Source organism: Mus pahari, unplaced genomic scaffold (genome assembly GCF_900095145.1).
Source record: "Mus pahari unplaced genomic scaffold, PAHARI_EIJ_v1.1 scaffold_5842_1, whole genome shotgun sequence".
In the NCBI taxonomy this organism is placed as follows: Eukaryota; Metazoa; Chordata; class Mammalia; order Rodentia; family Muridae; genus Mus; species Mus pahari.
Genome location: NW_018392457.1, coordinates 1,764 through 23,775, shown reverse-complemented (window position 1 = coordinate 23,775; position 22,012 = coordinate 1,764). Strand labels below are relative to the sequence as shown.

General features: G+C 37.6%; 1 gene segment (V, D, J or C); it reads left to right on the top strand.

Annotated features, from left to right (window-relative positions):
• Window positions 1-9,128: 9,128 nt before the first annotated feature.
• LOC110315037 lies at window positions 9,129-10,545 on the top strand. The segment is given in 3 exon segments: window positions 9,129-9,199; window positions 9,324-9,656; window positions 10,264-10,545. Coding segments are annotated over 3 exon segments (664 nt in total).
• Window positions 10,546-22,012: the final 11,467 nt, after the last annotated feature.

Genomic DNA, 22,012 nt, shown 5'->3' with positions numbered 1-22,012 from the left:
TCCCTTTCCCTTTCTCTTTTTCTTTTCTTCTTCTTCTTCTTCTTCTTCTTCTTCTTCTTCTTCTTCTTCTTCTTCTTCTTCTTCTTCTTCTTCTTCCTCCTCCTCCTCCTCCTCCTCCTCCTCCTCCTTCTTCTTCTGCTTCTTCTTTTCTTTCTTCTTCTTCTCTTTCTTCTTCTTCCTCTTCTCCATGTAACTCTTATTTTATGCAGACATCCCATGTATTATTAAATAGTTTCTCAGCTATATGTAGATGGGGTGTGGTCATTCATTAATTTATTTCAAAATAGTTGATCAACTATTTTCATAAATAGCTGCGGATGACTAAATCTGGTATTTTGATCACAGAATTAATATTAGACTTATTTAGATGTACACATTATACATAATACTATGTGGCAGAATCCAAGGCAACAGTGGCTTTTCCAAAGAAATAAGTGAAATATTTAGTTGTGTCTTTACATGGAATCTGACAATACTTTATCCAAAGGAGCTGATGGCATGGCTCTCATTCAGGTGCCATCCAAAAGGGGCAAGGGAGTAATGAACCTGTGGTATTAGAGTAGCTCGTAGAGAAAAGTGAACCAATTCATCATCAGCCTCTCACTGTGAGAGGGCACAATATAATGACTGTTGGTTCTGTAATTTGAATATTGCTTGGGATTTCTGAATTTGTTTGATAGGAATGTGAGACTGAGGCCTGCCTGCTGTCTACACTCTTCCAATGTACCAAGTTTTGAGAGTTTTGTATAGTTTTAGAATAAATGTTCTGTTTAGAATTCCTGCATAAAAACTTCATCACTGAAATAAAGTTTATTAAGAACTTGAAAATATTTTCACATCTAACATTTACTATTCTTTGTCTAAGATAAAAGCCAATTTCACTGAAGTAACATTTTTATTCAAGCCCAATAGTTGTATTTTATCATGAATATCATGAATGTGTTCACAATAGACAGTTCTATACCTTTTACCTTCACAGATAAATTTTTTGTTATGAGTTTCCAGTAGCATCACATAATTTAATTTATTTAAAAATCCAGTAGAAGAATGCGGAACTAAATACCCATGAAAGGAGTTACAGAGACAAAGTTTGGAGCTGAGACAGAATGAAGGACCACACAGAGATTAACCCAACCGGGATCCATACCATGATCAGTCACCAAATGCAAACACTATAGCATATGTCAGCAAGATTTTGTTGACATGACCCTGAAATAGCTGTCTCTTGTGAGGCTATGCCAGTGCCTGGCAAATACAGAAGTGGATGCTCACAGTCATCTATTGGATGGAACACAGGGCCCACAATGGAGGAGCTAGAGAAAGTACCCAAGGAGCTGAAGGGGTCTAAAACCCTATAGGTGGAACAACAATATGAACTAACCAGTATCCCCTGAGCTTGTGTCTCTAGCTGCATAGGTAGCAGAAGATGGCCTATTCGGCCATCATTGGGAGGAGTGGCCCTTGGTCTTGCAAAGATTATATGCCCCAGCACAGGGGAATTCCAGGGCCAGGAAACTGGAGTGGGTGGGTTGGGGAGCAGGGCGGAGGGAGGGTATAGGGGACTTTCGGGATAATATCTGAAATGTAAATGAAGAAAATATTTAATAAAAATTGTTTTTAAAAAATCCAGTAGAAATTAGATTTACTTATTCTTCTTTGTATAAAAAAATGAATTGAAGTTATTATTAGTTTGATTTTTTCTAACTCTTATTAAGATAGAGGGAAAGGATGCTTCAATAAAAAAATTCTATGCACACCAAACTAACTCAAATTTTAGAAATGGTAGCATCTGCAGTTGGTAGCACAGTGCTTTCATATTATTTTGAAGTCCTGGTCCTGTTTCTTCAATAACAACAAAATCAGGTCTTTAAAATAGCATACTTTTCTTATCAAAGTAAAAGTCATCATCACATATTGGAAATAGCATCCATGCTCATTTTTACATGCACATCATTACTTTTACAACTTACTCTTTTGTTATTTTCCATAGTTCATAATATATAACCTAGTGGGTTCTCCATGATGCCTCAGAAATTACCAAATCTATTAGAGATAGAATCCCCCAAAACTGACAAGTGCATTGGAGTGTTCTTTTTCAGTTTGTCTAGTCCTGTGAGGTATGACAGAATTATATTCACCTTAGTTAATGGTGATAAATCAGCATACTCATTACTTGTATGATGTTTCTTCAATAATTTGGGGACTTTTTTTTCCCTGTTTTTGATGTTATTGTTTTTTTATTGGATATTTTATATATTTACATTTCAAATGTCACCCCCTTTCCCAGTTTTCCCTCAAGAATCACACTATCCCATGCCCCCTTCCCTCCACCCCACCTACTCCCACCTCACCACCCTGGAATTCCCCTACACTGGGAAATCAAGGCTTCAGAGAACCAAGGGTCTTTCCCCCCACTGATGCTAGATAACACCATTCTCTGCTACATATGCAGCTGGAGCCATGAGTCTCTCCATTTGTATTTTTTGATTCATGGTTTAGTCTCTGGGCATTCTGGGGTGTGTGCATGAGGGGTGTCTTGTTGGTTGATATTGTTGTTTTTTCCTATGTGGTTGCAATCCCCTTCAGCTACTTTAGTCCTTTCTCTAACTCTTCCATTGGGGACCCTGTGATCAATTCAATGGTTGGCTGCAAGCATCTGCTTCTGTATATGTCACAGATAGATTATTGAGATGCAAATTTCTTCCTTGAATTCTAGAATATTTTGTGAAACAATAAGAGGAGCAGAGATTTAAAAAAATGTAACACAAAGAGGAAAGAGATGAACCAAAGAGTATTGGCAGATGATGCGTTTCTATACAAAGGAGGTTCTAAAGAGTTAAACTGAAAAATTGATATTCTGACAAAAACTTAGAGAAAAGTGGTTATGAAGTTCATTGTTCTCCCAGACAAAATATTGTGGGTGTTAAGTTCAATTGCAGGGGTCAAGCAGACTTTGTCAGACAGCTGAGTGTCTCAAACATGGCTGGAACTGTATGATACTGAGCTTACTTGTGTTCATCACAGGGTACTCTGGTCATTGGAACAATTTTCTCTGAGTCAGTTTTCAGGGCCAGAGCAGCAGTACCAGGCTCCATAGGCCTAGGTGGTTTTGTCCATGAAGTTTCTGGATACCTGAGAGGTAAGCTAGAGCAAAAAGAGTTTTGTTCAAGTCCAATGTCATCTCTCAGTGGAGCAGGTGAATATGTAATGGAATCTCTGCAGCTGTAAACCAGGGTGAGGATATAATTTGTCTTTTCTCAAACTGTCTTACCTTTATAGAGTTGTAGGAGAGTGGCTGTTACACCACAGGCTTCTTGTTCTGTCCAACAATGGGAGAGTATATTCTCCAACACTGTAACCACTATATGAGTATAGGTAACATCCTGATATGAGCAGGCTGCTGGCATATGGTGGTTTCTCTGAAAATTACAAAAAGATCTGGATATGACACAGCCATACCTCTCCTGAGACCATATTAAAGGATTTACTATCATACTGTGGATCTACACACATCCATGTTTATTTGCACTCTATTCTTGATATCTGTACTCAGTCTGTGCAGTTGATTCAGTCAAAACAGGCTAGAGAAACATAATCCCAACCTCAGAGCTAGGGAGGAATCTTATGGGTGGACCCATGGAGGAATGTATTCTGGGGGAGGTAAAACATACGCTAATGGGCACACAGCTGAACACAGCAGGCAGACAGTAGGAAGGAGGCTGAAAACAGCTTGGAGACAGCAGAGGGAGGGGGAGCTAGAGCAAGGAAAACCACAGAGGAATATTGAAGTATCTAGAAAGGAAAACCTTGATGCCTTCTTATAAACCTGTCTCCTGAAAGGAGTGCCCATTGACCCATGAGTTTATCATTTTATTGTTCTTATCTTTGTATCTAAAAACTAAGCTTCAATGTAACAAATCACATAAAAGAGCTTTCAATCAAGAAAGGTCATAATAATCCTGGTTTGGGAAAAACCTTAAGGGAAAAGCATGAACAGACAGCTAAGGAGTCCTCCTGGATTTTCGCTAAGCTAGATTTGTTTTTGCTCCCTCAGTTTGAGTCTTTAGAGTCCTTTCTTCTCTCTAAACCTGGTAACCATCTTTCCAACATCTTTACACACTCAAATGTCTGGGCATCATATGAGGAGTTCGGCCTACATTCCCTCCCCACTGATTAAGATCCATCTTCTGCCTTTATTAGGTCCATCTTCTATATCATCTACTGCTTAATTATTTGGAACATATCTCTTACATGAGCCCTGCTTCTTTATAGCTGTACTAAGAATCCTGAGAGTGATTTTTCTACACTCTTCTGGGATTTTCTAGTGCTTTGCTGAGAACTGCTATAGGTGAGATTCTTCAGAAGTAGCTCATGGCATGAGTGGCTTCACTGGTGTTTTCTCATATAACAGATCACCACAAAGATAAATAGCTGTGTCAGAGGTAAAGTTCAGATCACCTGATAACCTACTTAGGGTCCTTTACTTAGGCATAGGAAGCACACCTTCTCTGAATACACTTTCAGGAACTGTCTGTTCAGCCATAGTTACCTGCTTTTCTGATTGTCCATGCGTACTCTGTCTGTATTATCTCTATCATTGTCTTCCTTAGAACACCTTCAGTTCTTCTAGGGGCTCCTAAAAGCTATTTATGATTAAGAATCCCAAGACTGGATGGTAGGTATTTGTAACATAGCTCATAGGGTCACAGGAAGATGCAAAGGGCAAGCTCTTGTACACTTTCTTCTGATACTTGGCATCTCTTTGGTCTTAGGAAAGTCATGTGAATATCTACAGGTCACTACTTGATCACAGCTTAAAGTTCAGTAATATTAGGGTCACCTTCTTATTTCTCACCTAAGTCTGGATAAGAAAATGTTGAACCATTGAAAGTATAATTCCACCATTATCACCATAAGTAGTACTATGTGAGTTGAGCCCTGTGAGCCCTGCATGGGCCAGAATGTAAAGCATGACCTGCTTAAGAAATATGGGGAGGCCTGCTTTACTAGTATATGTGTTCTGGAAAGAGATCAGAAGACTATATTGTCTTGTCACAGGAAGGGATTTCCTAGGTCCAGGCAAAGTGATTTTAATTCATGCTCCAAAAATATCTCAATTCAAATATTAATATAGAGGATGTAACATACTATGAACTTTATAGAAGTCCACCAACATATGCTGACTTCAGCATCTTGCATACTCAAATGAGAATCTTTTAATTCCTTAGTTTTTTAATCAGAGAATCTTTCCAGAGCAAAGGCTCTTGCTTGTCTTTTATCATCTCAGTTTCACAAATCTAAATCCTTATTATTCTGAAGGACCTTAATGAATATCTTAAATGTAGACCAAACTATCGTTGGTCAGAGGAGAATCCACAAGCTCAGTATCCGGCACCATCTTCTTCCTCATCCATGCTCTTACTTAAGATCCAGAGCATTAGCAGCTTTAATGAGCTGTGAAGCACATCTTTTCCTCTAGGGAACCATATGCAAATCCTGAGTGGAGTGCAGCTGTAAATAGTGAAATTTTCTGACTTGGAGTAAAAGACTGTGAAATGAAATAGCAAAGGACAAAACCTATAAGTGTGCAATTGTGTCAATTTTCATTTGTGTTCACATTACAGGTAGAACTTCAGAATATACCTGACTCCCTTGATGCCCCCCCAATCCCCCTGTCAGCCTCTACCTCTTCCCTGCTACGTTAACCTCTTTCATAATTGTTTGAATTTTCTCTAACTTAAACTTTATATAAATTGGAGTATTGTTTAATTTCTACAGTGTTTCCTCACCAATTTCTGTGATACCGAAGAACTTTCTTTTCTTTAATTTTTTCTGTTTTTCTTTTCTTCTTCTTCTTCTTCTTCTTCTTCTTCTTCTTCTTCTTCTTCTTCTTCTTCTTCTTCTTCTTCTTCTTCTTCTTCTTCTTTCTTCCTCCACCACTCCTCCTCCTCCTCCATCTTTCTTTGTTGTGTTGTGTTTTGAGATAGATCTTCACTATATAGCCATTGGTGGACTGAAACATTTTTTAATGTAGACAATTAGTGTGTAGCTTTTCATCTACCCTGCTATAAGCTCGGGGTATGCTGTTATACTCACCCCCGACCCATGTTACCTTAGATCCACAGAAGAAACACACACACAGTTAAATTTAAACCTGCCTCATGGCTCAGTGTCTGGGCTCTTCTAAACCTCCCTCAGCTAGCATGCCCTTTCCTCTGTTCCTCACTCAACAATTTAAATCAGTCCTTAACATAGTTATGTTTCTAATCTCCCACCTGGGGAATCACCCAAGGTCTCACATGGCTGGTGATTCTGTCTGCCTTCGAAGCATGGCAAAATTCTTCCCTCTCTCTGTGTCTTTCTCCTCACCTGTGGAGACCTGGAAGTCGCAACTCTTCTGCCCAGCAATTAGCTACTGGTATCTTTATTGATTGATTAAACACCAGTTGACACCCAGGACCTTTAACATCTACACAGAGATTTCTGATCAAAGCATCAGAACCACCCCCTTCAGACAAGGTTGGTTTTGAACTCAGTGAGATCCCCCTGGTTTTGCAGTTGTTTTGGGTCTAAGGATTTGCACCACCATGCCTAGCCAAGAACTTATTTCTTTAATTTCTTCTTCTCCTTGTTTGTTACCCTGTTATTTTATGTTGTTGGAAGATTTCTCACCACAGAAATAAGTCCTTTTCTGAATTTTTATTTCAACTTTAAATAGATCATTCTACTGGATTCGAGTTAGCATTGATTTCAATAAAATATTAGTTAAATGGCTTAATATTATGTATAGTGAGACGGACTTTTTAGTTTGCTTTCAAGAATGTTCATTATTTGTGATCTTTAGGGTATATTAACAATAATGTGTTTAATTAGTAGTTTCACTGATTTTATTGTGAATGATTGCTTGATTTTCTGTGGCATACTTTACATATTTATACTCTCTCTCTCTCTCTCTCTCTCTCTCTCTGTATAAAAATTTTAATAGTCAAATTTAGGCTAATTATAACCTGAAAGATCTTTCTTCACTCTGAACATTAATTGTTTGCTCTAATTAAAAAAAAATCTAATTTTTTTCTCCCTCCCACAGTGCAGTTCCTAACAAGCTCTTCCTCTTTGAAAGACTCTAGCTTCATATAACTAAGATGCTGGCTCAAAATACATTGCAGCTGAAGCCATAAAGAGTCACATGCTTTGAAGAAACCCGAGTCTCAACTTCATGGGAAGAACTTGTAATTTTATGGTTTTTTTTCCATAACAAATGAAGGGCACCTTCATTTGTTTTCCTAGTATTTATCTCTAGATGATAAGTAGATCATATGGTTATTTTTTTATTTTATTTTTTTCCTTGTTCACAATCCTTTTCCTGTGAGTCACAAAACCATTGAAATATTTCTGTAGATACTACAGAAGCAAGCTTAGTTGTGTGTGTGTGTTTATGAATGTTATGTATAGAAGACTATGAAATATCTGTGAACCATAATTGAAACAATTGGTTTAGGATATATTGTATTTACCAGTGTTCTCAATGATTGAACAGTGGTCTCCATTTCCAGAATCTGAAAAAGCATGCAGATATTATGTCCCTTGTATATTACCAGTACTGCTGTTCTGTTTTCATCCCCACAACTCTTTCATCCCTGTCATCACAAAGCAAATGATTATTTATAATACAAAAATATCATGGTTTTGAAGACACTTGTATAAAATTAACTGTAGGTTGTCTAAGTGAACCATAGTTTTTGCTTATCCAGTCCTAGGATCTCAGTTCAGGGAAATATTGGTTATAGAAAGAATCATGATTTCACCTAATAAAGTGAGTATCATAGTACAAACTCAGAGGTTTCATCCTAATAAAATGTAGACTATAACACCAAAAGGATAATGCATGAAACATAACTTTATATCCTAAAATAAAGATGAGGACTACATATAATAATTAATTTGGGCTTTAAGAGATGATGTATGGCTTAGTGACAACTTTTTTGATGTATCATGTTTGTGTACATGTACCTGATTATGTTGCATTTATCTTTCTTGTTGCTATATCAAAATATCAAAGATTATATATTTTTATAAAGAAAATTTTTTCAGCCAAAGTTTTATATTCTGAAAGTCAAAAATTGTAGCTGCCATTCTTTCTCCCATGTTTGGAACTTACATTACTATATAACATTTTGATAGATTGCACCATGAGTCTCAGTAATTATGTCCTTGTAATTCTTTGTATTGGTCCACATTTCTATGTATGTGAATATTTAAGTTTTATCAAATTCAAAATGACTCCACAAAATTATATTTAACTATTCACCTATGAACTACTTATTATTGATAGACTTAAGAAGTGGAGTTGATTCTTTCAGCTGGGCACCAATTGGTAGCCCCAACAGAATTCAAAGTACAATTTCAATCTAATGGTCCAACAGTTAGCATCAGTTAAATAGTGTAGGTCACAAAGTCTAAACAAATGTGCTGATTCTTAGAAAGGAAGTTGAATGGGAGAGCATTCAAGGGAATGTTTAAATGACAATGGAATGGAAGATTTGGGAAATGAATAATTAGAGTTTATTATAAAAAAGTGGTATATGAAATTGTCAAGGAATTAGTGAAAGTTTTAAAATTAAAAGCAGACTTAAAGGTTAGTATTTGAATGGGTTGGACATTCTCATTACCACTTTTTTTTCACATATAGTTTCTTCAACCCATGTACATGTTTATAAAATAAGTATTCAGTATATGAAGCTATCAGTAAGTGTAATTTAAGATGAAATATACAGTAAAATGCCTTTATTTATGCAAGGGCAAGGATGGGTGGCCCAGGGAAAGTATTACTATTGAATTTTCCTTTTATCTATAGTAAAATATTATGTATCAAAGAGGAAATAAATCAAAACTACTTGAGTTTATCAGTATTGTACTCCATATATTTTTGATGCCAGAAAGGAATGAGCTGTCTTCAGATAGAACTTTCCTACTTTGGGAAAGAAGCCATTCTGAGTGACTTGGCTGAAGTAACCCTGTAGCTATGCATCACTCCGCCCATCTCCTGCTGATTTGCATGTGTCCAAAATTCAGTGTATCACTCTGAAGACTATTTAATAGGCTGATCATATCAAGTACAGAAGTCAGTTCCTACCAGGACACAGTTTAGACATGAGGTTCCAGGTTCAGGTCCTGGGGCTCCTTCTGCTCTGGATATCAGGTAAAAACAGGATATTATTGGGAATTCACCCATCAGAGGTTGTTTACTAACACCCGAACTTTTGGGGTAAGCAGATTACAATAATATTAATTGTTGGGATTAATTTTCAATTGTACAATTCCAGGTGCCCAGTGTGATGTCCAGATAACCCAGTCTCCATCTTATCTTGCTGCATCTCCTGGAGACACCATTACCATTAATTGCAGGGCAAGTAAAAGCATTAACAAATATTTAGCCTGGTATCAAGAGAAACCTGGGAAACCTAATAAGCTTCTTATCTACTCTGGATCCACTTTGCAATCTGGAATTCCATCAAGGTTCAGTGGCAGTGGATCTGGTACAGATTTCACTCTCACCATCAGTAGCCTGGAGCCTGAAGATTTTGCAGTGTATTACTGTCAACAGCATAATGAATACCCATACCACAGTGATACAAGTCATAACAAAAACCCCCAAGGTAAGCATAAACCAGATATTGGACTAGCCAGGTGCTCAGTCCATGTGTATGTCTTGTACAAATCTCTTTGTTTTCAAAGTGTGTTGGTTTGAATGAAAATGGGTTTCCCAGGCTCGTATGTTTGGACGTTTAGCATGGATTTGGAGAATGGAATTAGTTTTCTCTGCAAGAGCAGTACCTTCCCCCAACTGCTGAGACATCCCTCCAGCTCTGCAATGATAATATAGGATTTGGGTAATAGACGTTTTATGAGAAGATGGATCTTATACTATAGCATGGGGCTTGAGGGATTTACAACTATGAAAGGGAGGTTCCAGATAGTAGAGAATATGTGCTGTAATAATGATTAAGATGGAGATGGACAAGGGTGGTATAAGTTATGCCTAGAAACTGAGATGACTTCCATTTCTCTTGAATTGTTTTAAAGGTAATTTTAGTGGGTAAAGAATTTTATGAAAAATAAACCTCTCATTTGAAGTCTGTATCAAAAATGAAATCACAAATATCATTAATGAAGTTTGTCTACATCTTTGAACTTCTCTATTGTTATTAGAGCCTCAAGTGGTGATGCTGTTCTGACTCAAACTCCACTCTCTCTGCCTGTCAGTCTTGGAGATCAAGCCCAATTTCCTGCAGGTCTAGTCAGAGCATTGTACACAGTAATGGAAACACCTTTTTGGAGTGGTACCTGCAGAAGCCAGACAAGTCTCCACAGTTCCTGATCTATTTGGTTTCCAAGCGATTTTCTGAGGTCCCTGACAGATTCAGTGGCTGTGGGTCTGTCACAGACTTCACATTGAAGATTAGCAGGGTGGAACCTGAGGATATAGGAGTTTATTACTGCTTCCACCATTCGTATTATCCTGCCACAGTGATGCAGACCTTATAAAAAACATCATGCTTGAGGTGGTCTAGCTGTCAAATGTGTTGCTGCTTTGTGTGAGATACATAGAGATGCTAAGGGACTTCAGATTAGTGGCTGCAGCTGAGGGCCTTCGAGCATGAGTCCCTTGGCTACACCTCACTGGCCATGCATTGCGAGCCTCACAGCTGCAATAACATTAATACTGCATCTGCCTCAGGAGAATGGTAAACAGGTACCTGCTGAAGAACCAGGATTGAAGGGGATAAAGCTCAGTGAAAACATTTCCTCATTAAACAGCCCTTGTCTACCTTAATTATTGAACAAAGTGGTTAGAAATTTGAGATATATTCAATTGTTTAATATATAATAATTGTTTTGAGATATATTCAATTGTCACTTTTATTATATACTTACTTCATTTGTCACAATTTATGCCTTTGTCTTAAATTCCATTTTATAAGTATATATATATATATATATATATATATATATATATATATATATATATATATATATCATATCCTACTTCATTTTGGTCTTCTATTTGTGTAAAGTGTGTCCATTAACTCTCTAACTTTCAGGCAATGTTTTTACTCATAAAGTTTCTTTACTAAGGAGAAATGATTCTTTTTTTCTGCAAAAAGCTTTGCTACCTATTTTGACTACAAGTTTTATCCCAATTATATGTACAATTATTGATGAGAAAGTTATATTCATTTTAGTATTTTCTGTTCATTTTCAATATTTCCTTCCTATGTTCATAATTTTGGGGGATTTTCTGTTTTTTACTTATTAAAAAATTTTATTTTTCCTCCTGCTATTTTCTGAATTTTAGAAAATTTAATAATAACATAGATTCAGGCTAAAATACCTTTCTCGTGTTTTGAGAAAATCGTTCTGAAGTGTCCTGGAATTTATTTTTTGTTTCCCAACAATTCCCCTCCATCTCTAATGCTTTTTAAATTTCCCCTCTCTCTTTCTCTTCCTTCTCCCCAATCTCCTCTGCCTCCTCCTCCTTCTCCTCTCTCTCCTCTTCCTCCTTTTCTTCTGCCTCCTCCTAATTCTTCTTTGAGTAAGTTAGTACATTGATGTTTGCTTACATGAAGATGAAGTGAGGATTATTTTCTGAAACACAGCAATTTATCAATATGTACAAGGCTGTAGAGTGGCACATATTTTCCCAGCAAACATTAAGTGCTAATAACCTGTCTGTGAGGAATGGAGAGTCATTATGCCCTCCCCCTTGCATAAGCATGGAGAGATGAAACTTATCATGTGCAGATCTTATGCAGATAGTCACAGCAATGGGTTCATAAGCATATAAGTGATCATGTCCAGAATTTACTGCTTCACAGAATTCCTTGCTATCTTCTAGTTATTATGTTCTTTTTATATCTAGTTGTGAGATGTTACTTGAGTCTGAAATGGATGATATTCACGAGGGTATCATGTTGAGAATAACTCTGAGCCTCCCACAGTTATCCTTGGCTCTTTGAGTGCTATAGGCCTTTACATTAAGTACTACCCAATACAAATATTAGTTTGTCTAATTAAGATTATAGCTGTATCCATAATCTACAGGTAAAAATATAGCTACATGGGAGCCATTTGAATGCATGTCTATTCAGCAAAACATCCATTATAAGGTACCTCTTAAGTTCCATTTAACCAGCTTTGAAATTCATATCACTAGTTCTCTGCTAGAGAAGGGTCACATATCTAATTAGAAATCTCTAGGTTAGCCCTATACTTGCAAATAATGTATCAATTAATATCCTGCCAAGCAGGTGGCTATTATTGTAAGATATAAATTCAAATGATTGAGCAAGACTTTCCATTCATTTCTTGCTCCATCAGTAGTTTACAGAGCATTTCCCAGAATTATGAATACAAGTCATGCAGGAGAAGATATTCAGCTGAATTCCAACATCATTACTTTATGTTCTGCAATTAAAATGCATAGTGCCTTTAAAATTGAATTTATGACTTACTTCTCCTTGGCAAGCAAAAAATCATGATACTAGGATATTCATTTAATAACTTCTGGCGTGTAGGTGAGCATAATTCACCATGAAGTGTGCTTCACTTGTCAGTTTTATATCTGTTAGCATCTTGCCAAACAGATACCCGTTATTGTAGGATGTACTGCCCAATGTCTGAGCAAACATTTTTATATATTTCCTATTCCACCAGTAGATTACAGAGCACCTTTCAGAACTATGAATACAAGTCATTCTGCTTTTGAAATTGAGTTAAAAATAATATGTTCTATGAATTTTTGTTATACAAATTTAGTTTGGGTGATTGATCAACATCATTTCTTCTCCCCTATTTTCTATCGTGCGCATACAAAACTTCTTGTCTGTCTTCACATCACACATATTCTCCTATCTCCTCTCACATATTGTATGTATGTTGGGGGCCCCATATCAACTGGTGTATGCTGTCTGTTTGGTGGTCCAGTGTTTGAGAGATCCCCGAGGTCTGGATTATTTGAGACTGCTGGTCCTCCTACAGGATCACCCTTCTCTTCATCTTTCAGCCTTCCCTGATTCAACAATAGGTTTCAGCTGTTTCTTTCCATTAGTTGGGTGAAAATACTTGCATTTGACTCTTTCAGCAGCTTGTTGGGCCTTTCCCATGCAGTCATGATAAGTCCCTTTTTGTGAGTGCCCCATAGCCTCATTAATAGTGTCAGGCCTTGGGACCTCCCCTTGAGCTGGATCCCACTTTGGGCCAGTAGCTTGACCTTCTTTTCCTCAGGCTTCTTTCCATTTCCAATCCTGTAATTCTTTCAGAGAGGAACAGTTATGACTCAGAGATGTGACTGTGGTGTGTCAACCCCATCCTTCACTTGATGCCCTGTCTTCCTGCTGGAGGTGGACTCTATAAGTTCCCTCTTCCTACTGTTGGGTGATCCATCTAAGGACCCTCCCTTTGAGTCCTGGGAGTCTCTTACCTCCCAGGTTTCTGGTGCATTCTGGGGAGTCCCCCCAACATCTTATTTCCTGAGGTTGCCTGTTTACATTTTTTCTGCTGGCCCTCAGGGCTTCAGTCCTTTTTCCTCACCCAATACCAGATCAGATTTCCCTCTCCCCCTCACTCCCCACTCCCGACCCTGTCCACTTTCCCTCCCAGTTCCTTCCCTCCTTCCTTATGTATGATTCTGATTCCCATGTGGAATCATTGTGTTTAGTTATTTTTTCTTGCTGTGATAAAACACCATGGCCAAGATAATTTATAAAAGATAGCCTTTAATTGAGTATATGACATCTGTGGCCCAGGGTGTGGGATGTGAAAGGAAAACAGGGATATATGAGGACTCACATTGGTATCTACAAACAGGAAGCAAAGAGGGCACAGGGGATGGAAGTAGACTTTGAAAACCCAAAGCTCATTCAGATGCTATACATCTTCCAAATAGGCCACACTCTATAGACCCTTCCAAACAGTTAAACCTAGGAGAATCAAATATTAAATGTATGAGTCCACTGGGGCATCTTATTCACACTACCACACCTGTATTGTAAGAAAATTAGAAAGGAAAATGTATATGATTAAGGATACATCTGGATTTGACCTCTATTTCAAAACAGAAAATTCAAATTTTATAATTTCAGATTGAATCCTTTACAAAAACCTTGTACATATAACTAGAATAGGGGATGTAGGAGGGGAGGGGCTGTAGAAGACATGAATAATTTAGAATGCCATTTAAGCTGCATAAACATTATCAATTATAGTATATCAAATGTGTAGATTATTCTATGAAAGGTAAGATAATTAAAAAAATCACTTGGGAGTTTAATATGTAGGAATTATAATAAATGTTATTCCTTGAGTTCTGTTTGACCAGAGTCTATCTATAAAGACCAGAGTATTCTTATCAGTTTTGCATAAATATAGAAAGCAAAGGTTATTGCTGCTTGCTAAATCCTTCCTCAGGTTTATAGTTAGTACAAATAAATTACTGCTTAAATTCACTAAAAACTTCACAATGGAGAAAAGCAATCAGTAGTCTTATACAACTGTAACATCAAGAAAGAGAGGAGAAAAGTTTTAAAGGTTCACTAGATAATGGTAGCCTTTAGGCAGAGACGGGGGGAGGGGAGTGGAGCAACAGAGAGAGCAGAAAGGGAGGAAGGAAAGGGTGAGGAGAAGGTGGTGGAGTATCTTGGAGAAATAAAGAAAATGAGTGGATGTAGCATGATCAAGATAACTTGTACGCAATTTTCTAAAAGCTATTAGAATATTAGTTAAAAGTGGTGAAATATTAGTTAAAAGTACACATTAAGTTTTTTTTTTTTCTTGTGTATTAAGAAAATGAGAATAACAGTACAAGCCAAAGGCATTCTGGAAGAATAATGATAGGGTAGAACAGAGGAGTATCTACATCAAATCCACATAAAACCTATATGTGAAAAACTCCTTCAATTTGAATGATGTTGGATCTGTGGTTGGCATACTTACTGATGGAGCATATTAGTGACTTAGTCTCTCACTGTGATAAGAACAGGTAAGGTGCCAGTAGATGATGGGAAACACAGCAGCATTAGCTGAAAATTCTGCAGCCATTTGTTTGTATGTTTGTTTTGTGACCTACTGAGTTAAACTAGAATATCTCTTTGATCATGGGTTTATTTTATACTTATCTGTTAGGTCATAGTGGGCTCACTGTTGCATGCACAACTAAACCTAATAACTTACCCTCTACAAGTATATTTTAGTATTCAAAATTTCCTGTTGCTACTTTCTCTTGTACTGAACAGGGTGATGTTCTTTCCCATGTCCCATCACCAGTGTAATGCCCTGGTTTTCAAATTATACGGTTACATGGATTTGCTTCTGAACTTAGTTATGTGGCATGTTCCAAACTCAGCATTTAAAGATTTCTTGTGGCATATGTCTTAGTTAGGGTGACTATTTCTGTGATGAAACACCATGGCCATGAGCAAGTTAGGGAGAAAAGGGCTAATTTGGCTTATACTTCTACATCTACATCACTGTTTATCATTTGAGAAAGTTAGGACAGATATTCAACCAGGGCAAAAACCTGGAGTCAGGAGCTGTTGGAGAGGTCATGGATATGGGCTAATTATAGTCTTTGATGCTCCTGACTTGCTCAGCATGAGTTTATGTAGAACCTAGGACTACCAGCCTAGAACCAGTATAATGGACATTTCAGTGGAATAGGCCCTCCCTCATAAGAGACCACCTTCAGTAGATTGGCAGGGCCCACAGAGGAAGGATGTGGTCACCAACTCACCTTTAAAAATCTTGACCCAAATTGTTCCTGTTTAAAAGAAATGCAGGGATAAAAATGTGGCAGAGACTGAAAGAAAGGACATCCAATGACTGGCCCAAATACGAACCTATTCCTTGGGTGGGCACCAAACCCTGACACTATTACTGCTTCTACATTGTTCTAGCAGACAGGAGCCCACATAGCTGTCCTCTGAGAGGCTCTACTAGCAACTGACTGAGACAGATGCAGAAATTTATAGCCAAAAACCCTTGAACTGAGGTCAGGAACTTTTACTGAAGAGTTAGAAGGATTGAAGGAGCCGAAGGGGATGGCAACCTCATAGGAAGGCCAACAGTGTTAACTAACCTTAACCTCCGGGAACTCCCAGACTAAGCCACCAACCACAGAACATACAAGGGGTAGTCTATGTCCCCAGCATATATGTAACAGAGGACTGCTTTGTCTGACCTCAGTGGGAGAGGATGTACCAAATCCTATAGAGACTTAATGCCCTAGGGAAGGGGTATGCAACCAGAAAGAGTGAGAGTAACCTTTCAGAAGTAAAAGGGTAAAGGGTTAGTGTAAAAAATTCTGGGAGGGGAGACCAGGAGGGGGGCAACATGTAAATATATTAAATAAAAAATAATTAATTAAAAATGATTTAACTATTAAAAAATCACTAATTAAGAAAAATATTCTATAGACTGGCCTGCAGCCCAATATTATAAAGGCATTTTCCAATTGAGGTTCCCTATTTTCATATGATTTTAACTTCGACAATTGAAGGGGGGGAGTAAAATTAGAAGAGATAGTGTGGGAACTTGCAGATTTGTTGATCAGAGTGATTTTCTAAATGGACCTATTCTACACAATGCCAGTACTTCTAAGGAAGAACAGGTTGAGTAAGAAAAATCAGGATGGTTAATGGTCAGTCACAAGTTTAGGAGACACCCATTTTGGATTTCTATAATCTTCTAAGAGAAGAAGCTGTGTGAGGAATTTTCAAAGGCAGAGAATACATAATTTTCTTGTAGTGCATGGGAGAAAAAGAATCTTGGTAAAGATAAGAAAAGTTTTCCTTATGTGAGGGTAACAATTTATGATGTTCAGTATCTTGATTGTTCATTACAGGTCATTACACTGTTTATTAAAGGGCATGTTATACTTCCTTATTTAAAAATGTGTCTATACTGATATCCCTTTGTTCTTGTCTGTGTGTCTAATTCTCTGTAAAAGTTATGTATCTGCTCATCATTTCTCCCAATGGCTTGTCATATATAAGCTCCAGAAGGAAAACACTTTTGTTGCAAATAAAATTTCTTGCAGTTTCTAAAGAACTAGCCATCCAACCATCCATCTTACATTCAAGTGATGAGTTTATCCATGCAGTGAGTAAAAGAACAATCTACTCAGTGGACACTAGTTTACTTACATCTAGTACTCCCCAGGGGAAACTCTTTCTCAGCAGTAATTCTGTGTCTCCTATGTCTAATCAGGGAAGTAGAAGTTGGAGGCTGTGCTGACCTGGCTGTTGACTGCTTCCCCTTGTTTACCAACATTCTTAGGCAACTTACTTGTCTTTTTCCAGTCCTTTGTAAGAATTCAGTGTGACTTAACCACAAGATGAGAAATGATCTGCCTAACCTTGTAGTCCCTTTATAGATCTGGAAAGTTCAAGGGAGACAAATGATAATGCTTCAAGCTCTCTGGAGCACATAGAAGAGAGTCTCAATACTTGCATGATATGATTCAGCAAATATGAGGATAGATGGTGAAAATATTGTCATTTATCTTCAAATTTTATAGAGGCCTTTTATTAAGCAACTCCACAAGAAACTAGAGACTAATTCCTACCCACTATGTTTTATCTGTGCTCTGAATTTAGGTGTCTCTGTTAAGTGATTACAGCAAAATGATGTGCTGCATCACTAAGTATTCAGATTCAACAAAATCAACACAGAATGAAATTTCTAAAATGAATTACTTTGCCACATTATTAAACACCTTGAATATTTGTTCGCACACATGGAGTCTAGACCACATTGGGAGTCAAATGATATTTTCACAAGAGTTGTCTAAGAGCATCTTCATATCATATATTTACCCTATAATTCATAACACTAGCAAAATTATAGTTATGATGTAGCAACAAAAATAACTTTATGGTTGGGTATCATCACAACATGAGGAACTGTATTTAAGGGTTCCAACACTAGGAAGGTTGAGAACCACTGACACATATGGTTTATTAATAGACAGTAAAACTTTCATATCTCCATTTCTCTCTGAAAATGAATGTCAAAAACAGGGTTGGCTTTGCTGAGTTGCATCTTCAAGAGTGTAACTGCCAGAAAAGAGAGCCATACTACTTTTTTACTGGTGTTTTCATTTCGTGTTTGTTATTTGTATCAGCAATATAATAAAGATTCCTCACATGGGGTCCTTTAATACACAAAATAAAACTCAGATGGTAAGAAAAATGCATAAGAAATGAAAACAGAAACTTCCTCTTGGATCCATGAAATCATCAGATATACTAGAACAAGAAAAATGTATGACACCCTCACCTGGAGTCTGCAAAAGGTTGGACATCTAACACTGTAAAGATGACAGAACCCAATAACCTCTCATCTGGTATGATACAATCTGTTGTGATACCAAATGGTCATACCATTTTGTGTGTATCTCAGGGAACTAACAGATAATTAAACCACATTTCTTTTCTCTTCTTTTCTTTTCTTTTATATTCTTTTCTCTTTATTTGCATATACAGAGTTTTGCTACATTACAACATAGATGAACTGAAAAAGAAATTTAAAAAATTTTAAAATTGAGGAAAAATAACTTATGGAAGGGCAGAGTGGGAGGGTATTGGAGAGAGACTGACAAGTAAAACAAAATGAAACATCAGATAGGAAGATGTTATGCTGAGTAACATTAGCAAATCCGGAGAGTATTAAAATGGTAGTGTAGGTTATTTGGTGTAATCCTGATATGCCTATGGCAGGAAGATTATGTATGTCTTCATTCACTCAGATCCAGACATTCACAATGAAGTCCATCTGCTTCCTTCTATAGGAAACGCAGTTTCTTTCTACAAACATAGGAGACACTTTATGTCAATTCATTCTTAAGCATGCACTTCAAACTCCTCTTGCTACTTTTCACATAGCTGTCCCTACCATGGGTTTTGTATATTGCTCCCTAGAATGGGCCTCTTCTTGCAAGTCCAAGTTAAAAGTTAGTCTCTCTATCTGCCATACTACAGTGAATTTTTCAAATCAAGTTCTCAGAATGAGGTTCCCTGCTACATCCACTCCAGTAGTGACATGCATTACAGGGCTGAAAGCCTGGAAGCAGTCCTGAGGCAGGGAGTTTAAAGGAAACTTTACCTCCTGGAGTCTTAGCATTCCCATAGCCTGTATACTCAAAACCTTTCCCTGCTTTAGTCTGGTGTATGAATCCATGTGCTATCTTTCAGTATTGGTTTATTATAAGTGCCCTCAAGGATTGATTTTGACATATAGCTAAACCTCCACCAGTGTTCCAATGGTTTCTAGAAAATCCTTGAAGCCAACCCTGAGCTATTCAGTAAGAATGTTACCTATTCAGTAACATTCAAATTCACTTCTAGTAGAGAAAGTGAAACTAACTAGGCATTCCAATTTACTCTAACAGAGCTACAAAAGCTCAGGGCTAGTCTGCATAGTAATTACTTAGGATAATAGCAGAGTCACACCCAAACACAGGAATACACAATGGCCTAGCAAATAGTGGGTTGTTGCATGAAAGGGTTAGTAGAAGGGATTTCTCCTGGTGCAGTTTTTTTTTTTTTTTCCACTAGGCCCAGAGGAATAGCATAATCAGGTATTTACTAAAGAACCCCTGGTGATAGGTTTAACAATAGACTAGCATTGCATAAGAGCATTCACCTGGCTCCTGTGTTTAGCTTAACTTTGTAATTAAGGCTTGTTTCTATTCTCAGTGGTAAAAAAGGCCTGGCTCCCCCCATCTTTTTATGTATGCATTCTTTTTGTTTTGTGTCAGTGTAACTTGGTGGATGTGTTCACATGGCTTTCTTGTTTTTTTTTTTTTTTTTTTCTGTATTAAAAGTCTGGTGTTCCTTTGGACAAAGACATTCAGAGTCAGCTCTTCCTTGTGTCTGTTTGTCAATTCGCAACGACCCTTGCTTACCTGCAACCAGAAACCTGATCGTTCCCTACAGGTCTCTACCCAATAAAGGTTCGTCTATAGCAGTTTCCTGCTCAGCTCCTGGAGTTGCTTGTTCTCTGGATCCCTAGGAAGGAAAGAAATGAAAATAAAAGAGGAGGCTGTGGAAGGATAGGGATTTCTGGCACCCTGTTGATGCATATGCAAGTTCTATCTATATATGAGATTGTCAGTCTTGTTTTCCTGAAATTGTCTTGTGAGGTTTAGAGGGTGAAGTGGGGTAAATCTGTGCACTTGTGGTAATTCTGACAAGTACCAAATGGACAGTCCAAGTGACTTCTAAAGAGCCTCCATGCTTTGTTTATGTAGGTCTTTTATTTTGAACGTTTTTTAGAATATGAATGAAAGTCAAAAACAATATATGTAAAATATGAATAAAGGAAGAAAAATCACTTTAAAGTTACGATTGTACACACCTTTTTTTATTTCTTAAGCTACTGGAGATATTGCTGCATTCTCCAAATCTTTCCTTTCTGGAAAGCCAGCTTCCAGCTCCTGAAGGTTTCATAAGGGTCTGCTATATAGCAATGGCAATGTTTGCATGCAATGGTTCCTTCTGATTCCAGGAGAGTCTCCAGAGTTTTTGATCAATCAGGTATCTGTACTAGGACAAGGCCTTGTACACCTAGTGCCCCTATCACTGATCCAGAATTCCACATTAATATACTTATTTTCTGTGCTGAAAAAAAAAATGTTTTCATCACTACATTCACCTCTAGGTGAACCTCCTTACTGTGTGTATGACTCCTTTCATATAGTTGCACATGTCTAAAAATTAGACAATTTTCCCTACGGTGATCCATGCATAAAAATATGAAATCACAACTGAGTTGTAGTATTGCCTGGAAGATTGATGGTGCTTCAGATCAAATACTAAGATTGAAGCACCCTATACTGTTCCTGGGGCTACTGATATTCTGGAGTACTGATAACAACAGGTGTGATTAATAAGGAGAACTCAGGAGAGACAATTATTTATTATTATTATTATTATTATTATTATTATTATTATTAATTGTTGTTGTTGTTCTTGTTAATATTATTGTATTATATCCCAACCTCTGTTTAATCTCCTTTCCATTCCCCAAGTCCCCCTCCAACAACTCTCCTTATCCCCATAAGTAACCCTGCTGCCTTGTGCCTACTTTCCCCCTTGAGGTAGTCAGTCCTGTTGTTCACATGGCTGGACTGTAGGAAGGGCAGTTTACTGGGTTGTAGATGTTTGCAATGCATGCTTTTGCTTGGCAATGCTTGCAAGGGTGAAGAACACACCCAGAAACAGCTTAGGAGAACTGTCTTAGTTTATTAGGTAAAAAAGGGTAACAGAATTCCAGAAAGACCTCAAGAACCCACTGCCTCCCAGCATCAGCATGGCTGACAGAAGGGAGGAGATGAAGCTGCAGGTAGCACTTAGAGAAGAAGGAATAAGACAAGTTAGCAGAAGATCTGATCAATGAATTCAGAGTGATGGAAAAATAATTGATAAGAGACCACAAAGGTGGGCACCCAGTGAAAGATTTGAAAAGCCAGTTGAAGAAAAAAGTGAAGTAGGTGAAATTTTAGTTGATAGACTGATCATTGAACAGCTTGAGGACAAGTTGGTTTTGGAAGGGGTTGAGGAGGCCATGGGACCATGGCTCTAACTGCACATGTAGCAGAGGAAGGCCTTGTTGGAGGAGAGGCCCTTGTTCCTGTGAAGATTCGATACCCCAGTAAGGGAATACCAGAGTGGGTGGGTTGGTGAGCAGGGTGAGTGGGAATGGGATAGGAGGATTTTTGAGGGAAAACAAGGAAAGGGAATAACATTTGAAGTGTAAATAAAGAAAATATCAGATAGAAAAATCATTAAAAAAAATATCACAGCCTATGCCCCAAAGCTCCACCATCCCAGGCTATCGGTATAGCAGAAACTGAACATGGGAAAATGGCCTTTGAGCTATGATAGTTCTATAATGGGAAGCATCACAGTTCAGTATTTCTGTTTTTTTTTTGTTTGTTTTTTTTTTTTGTTTTTTT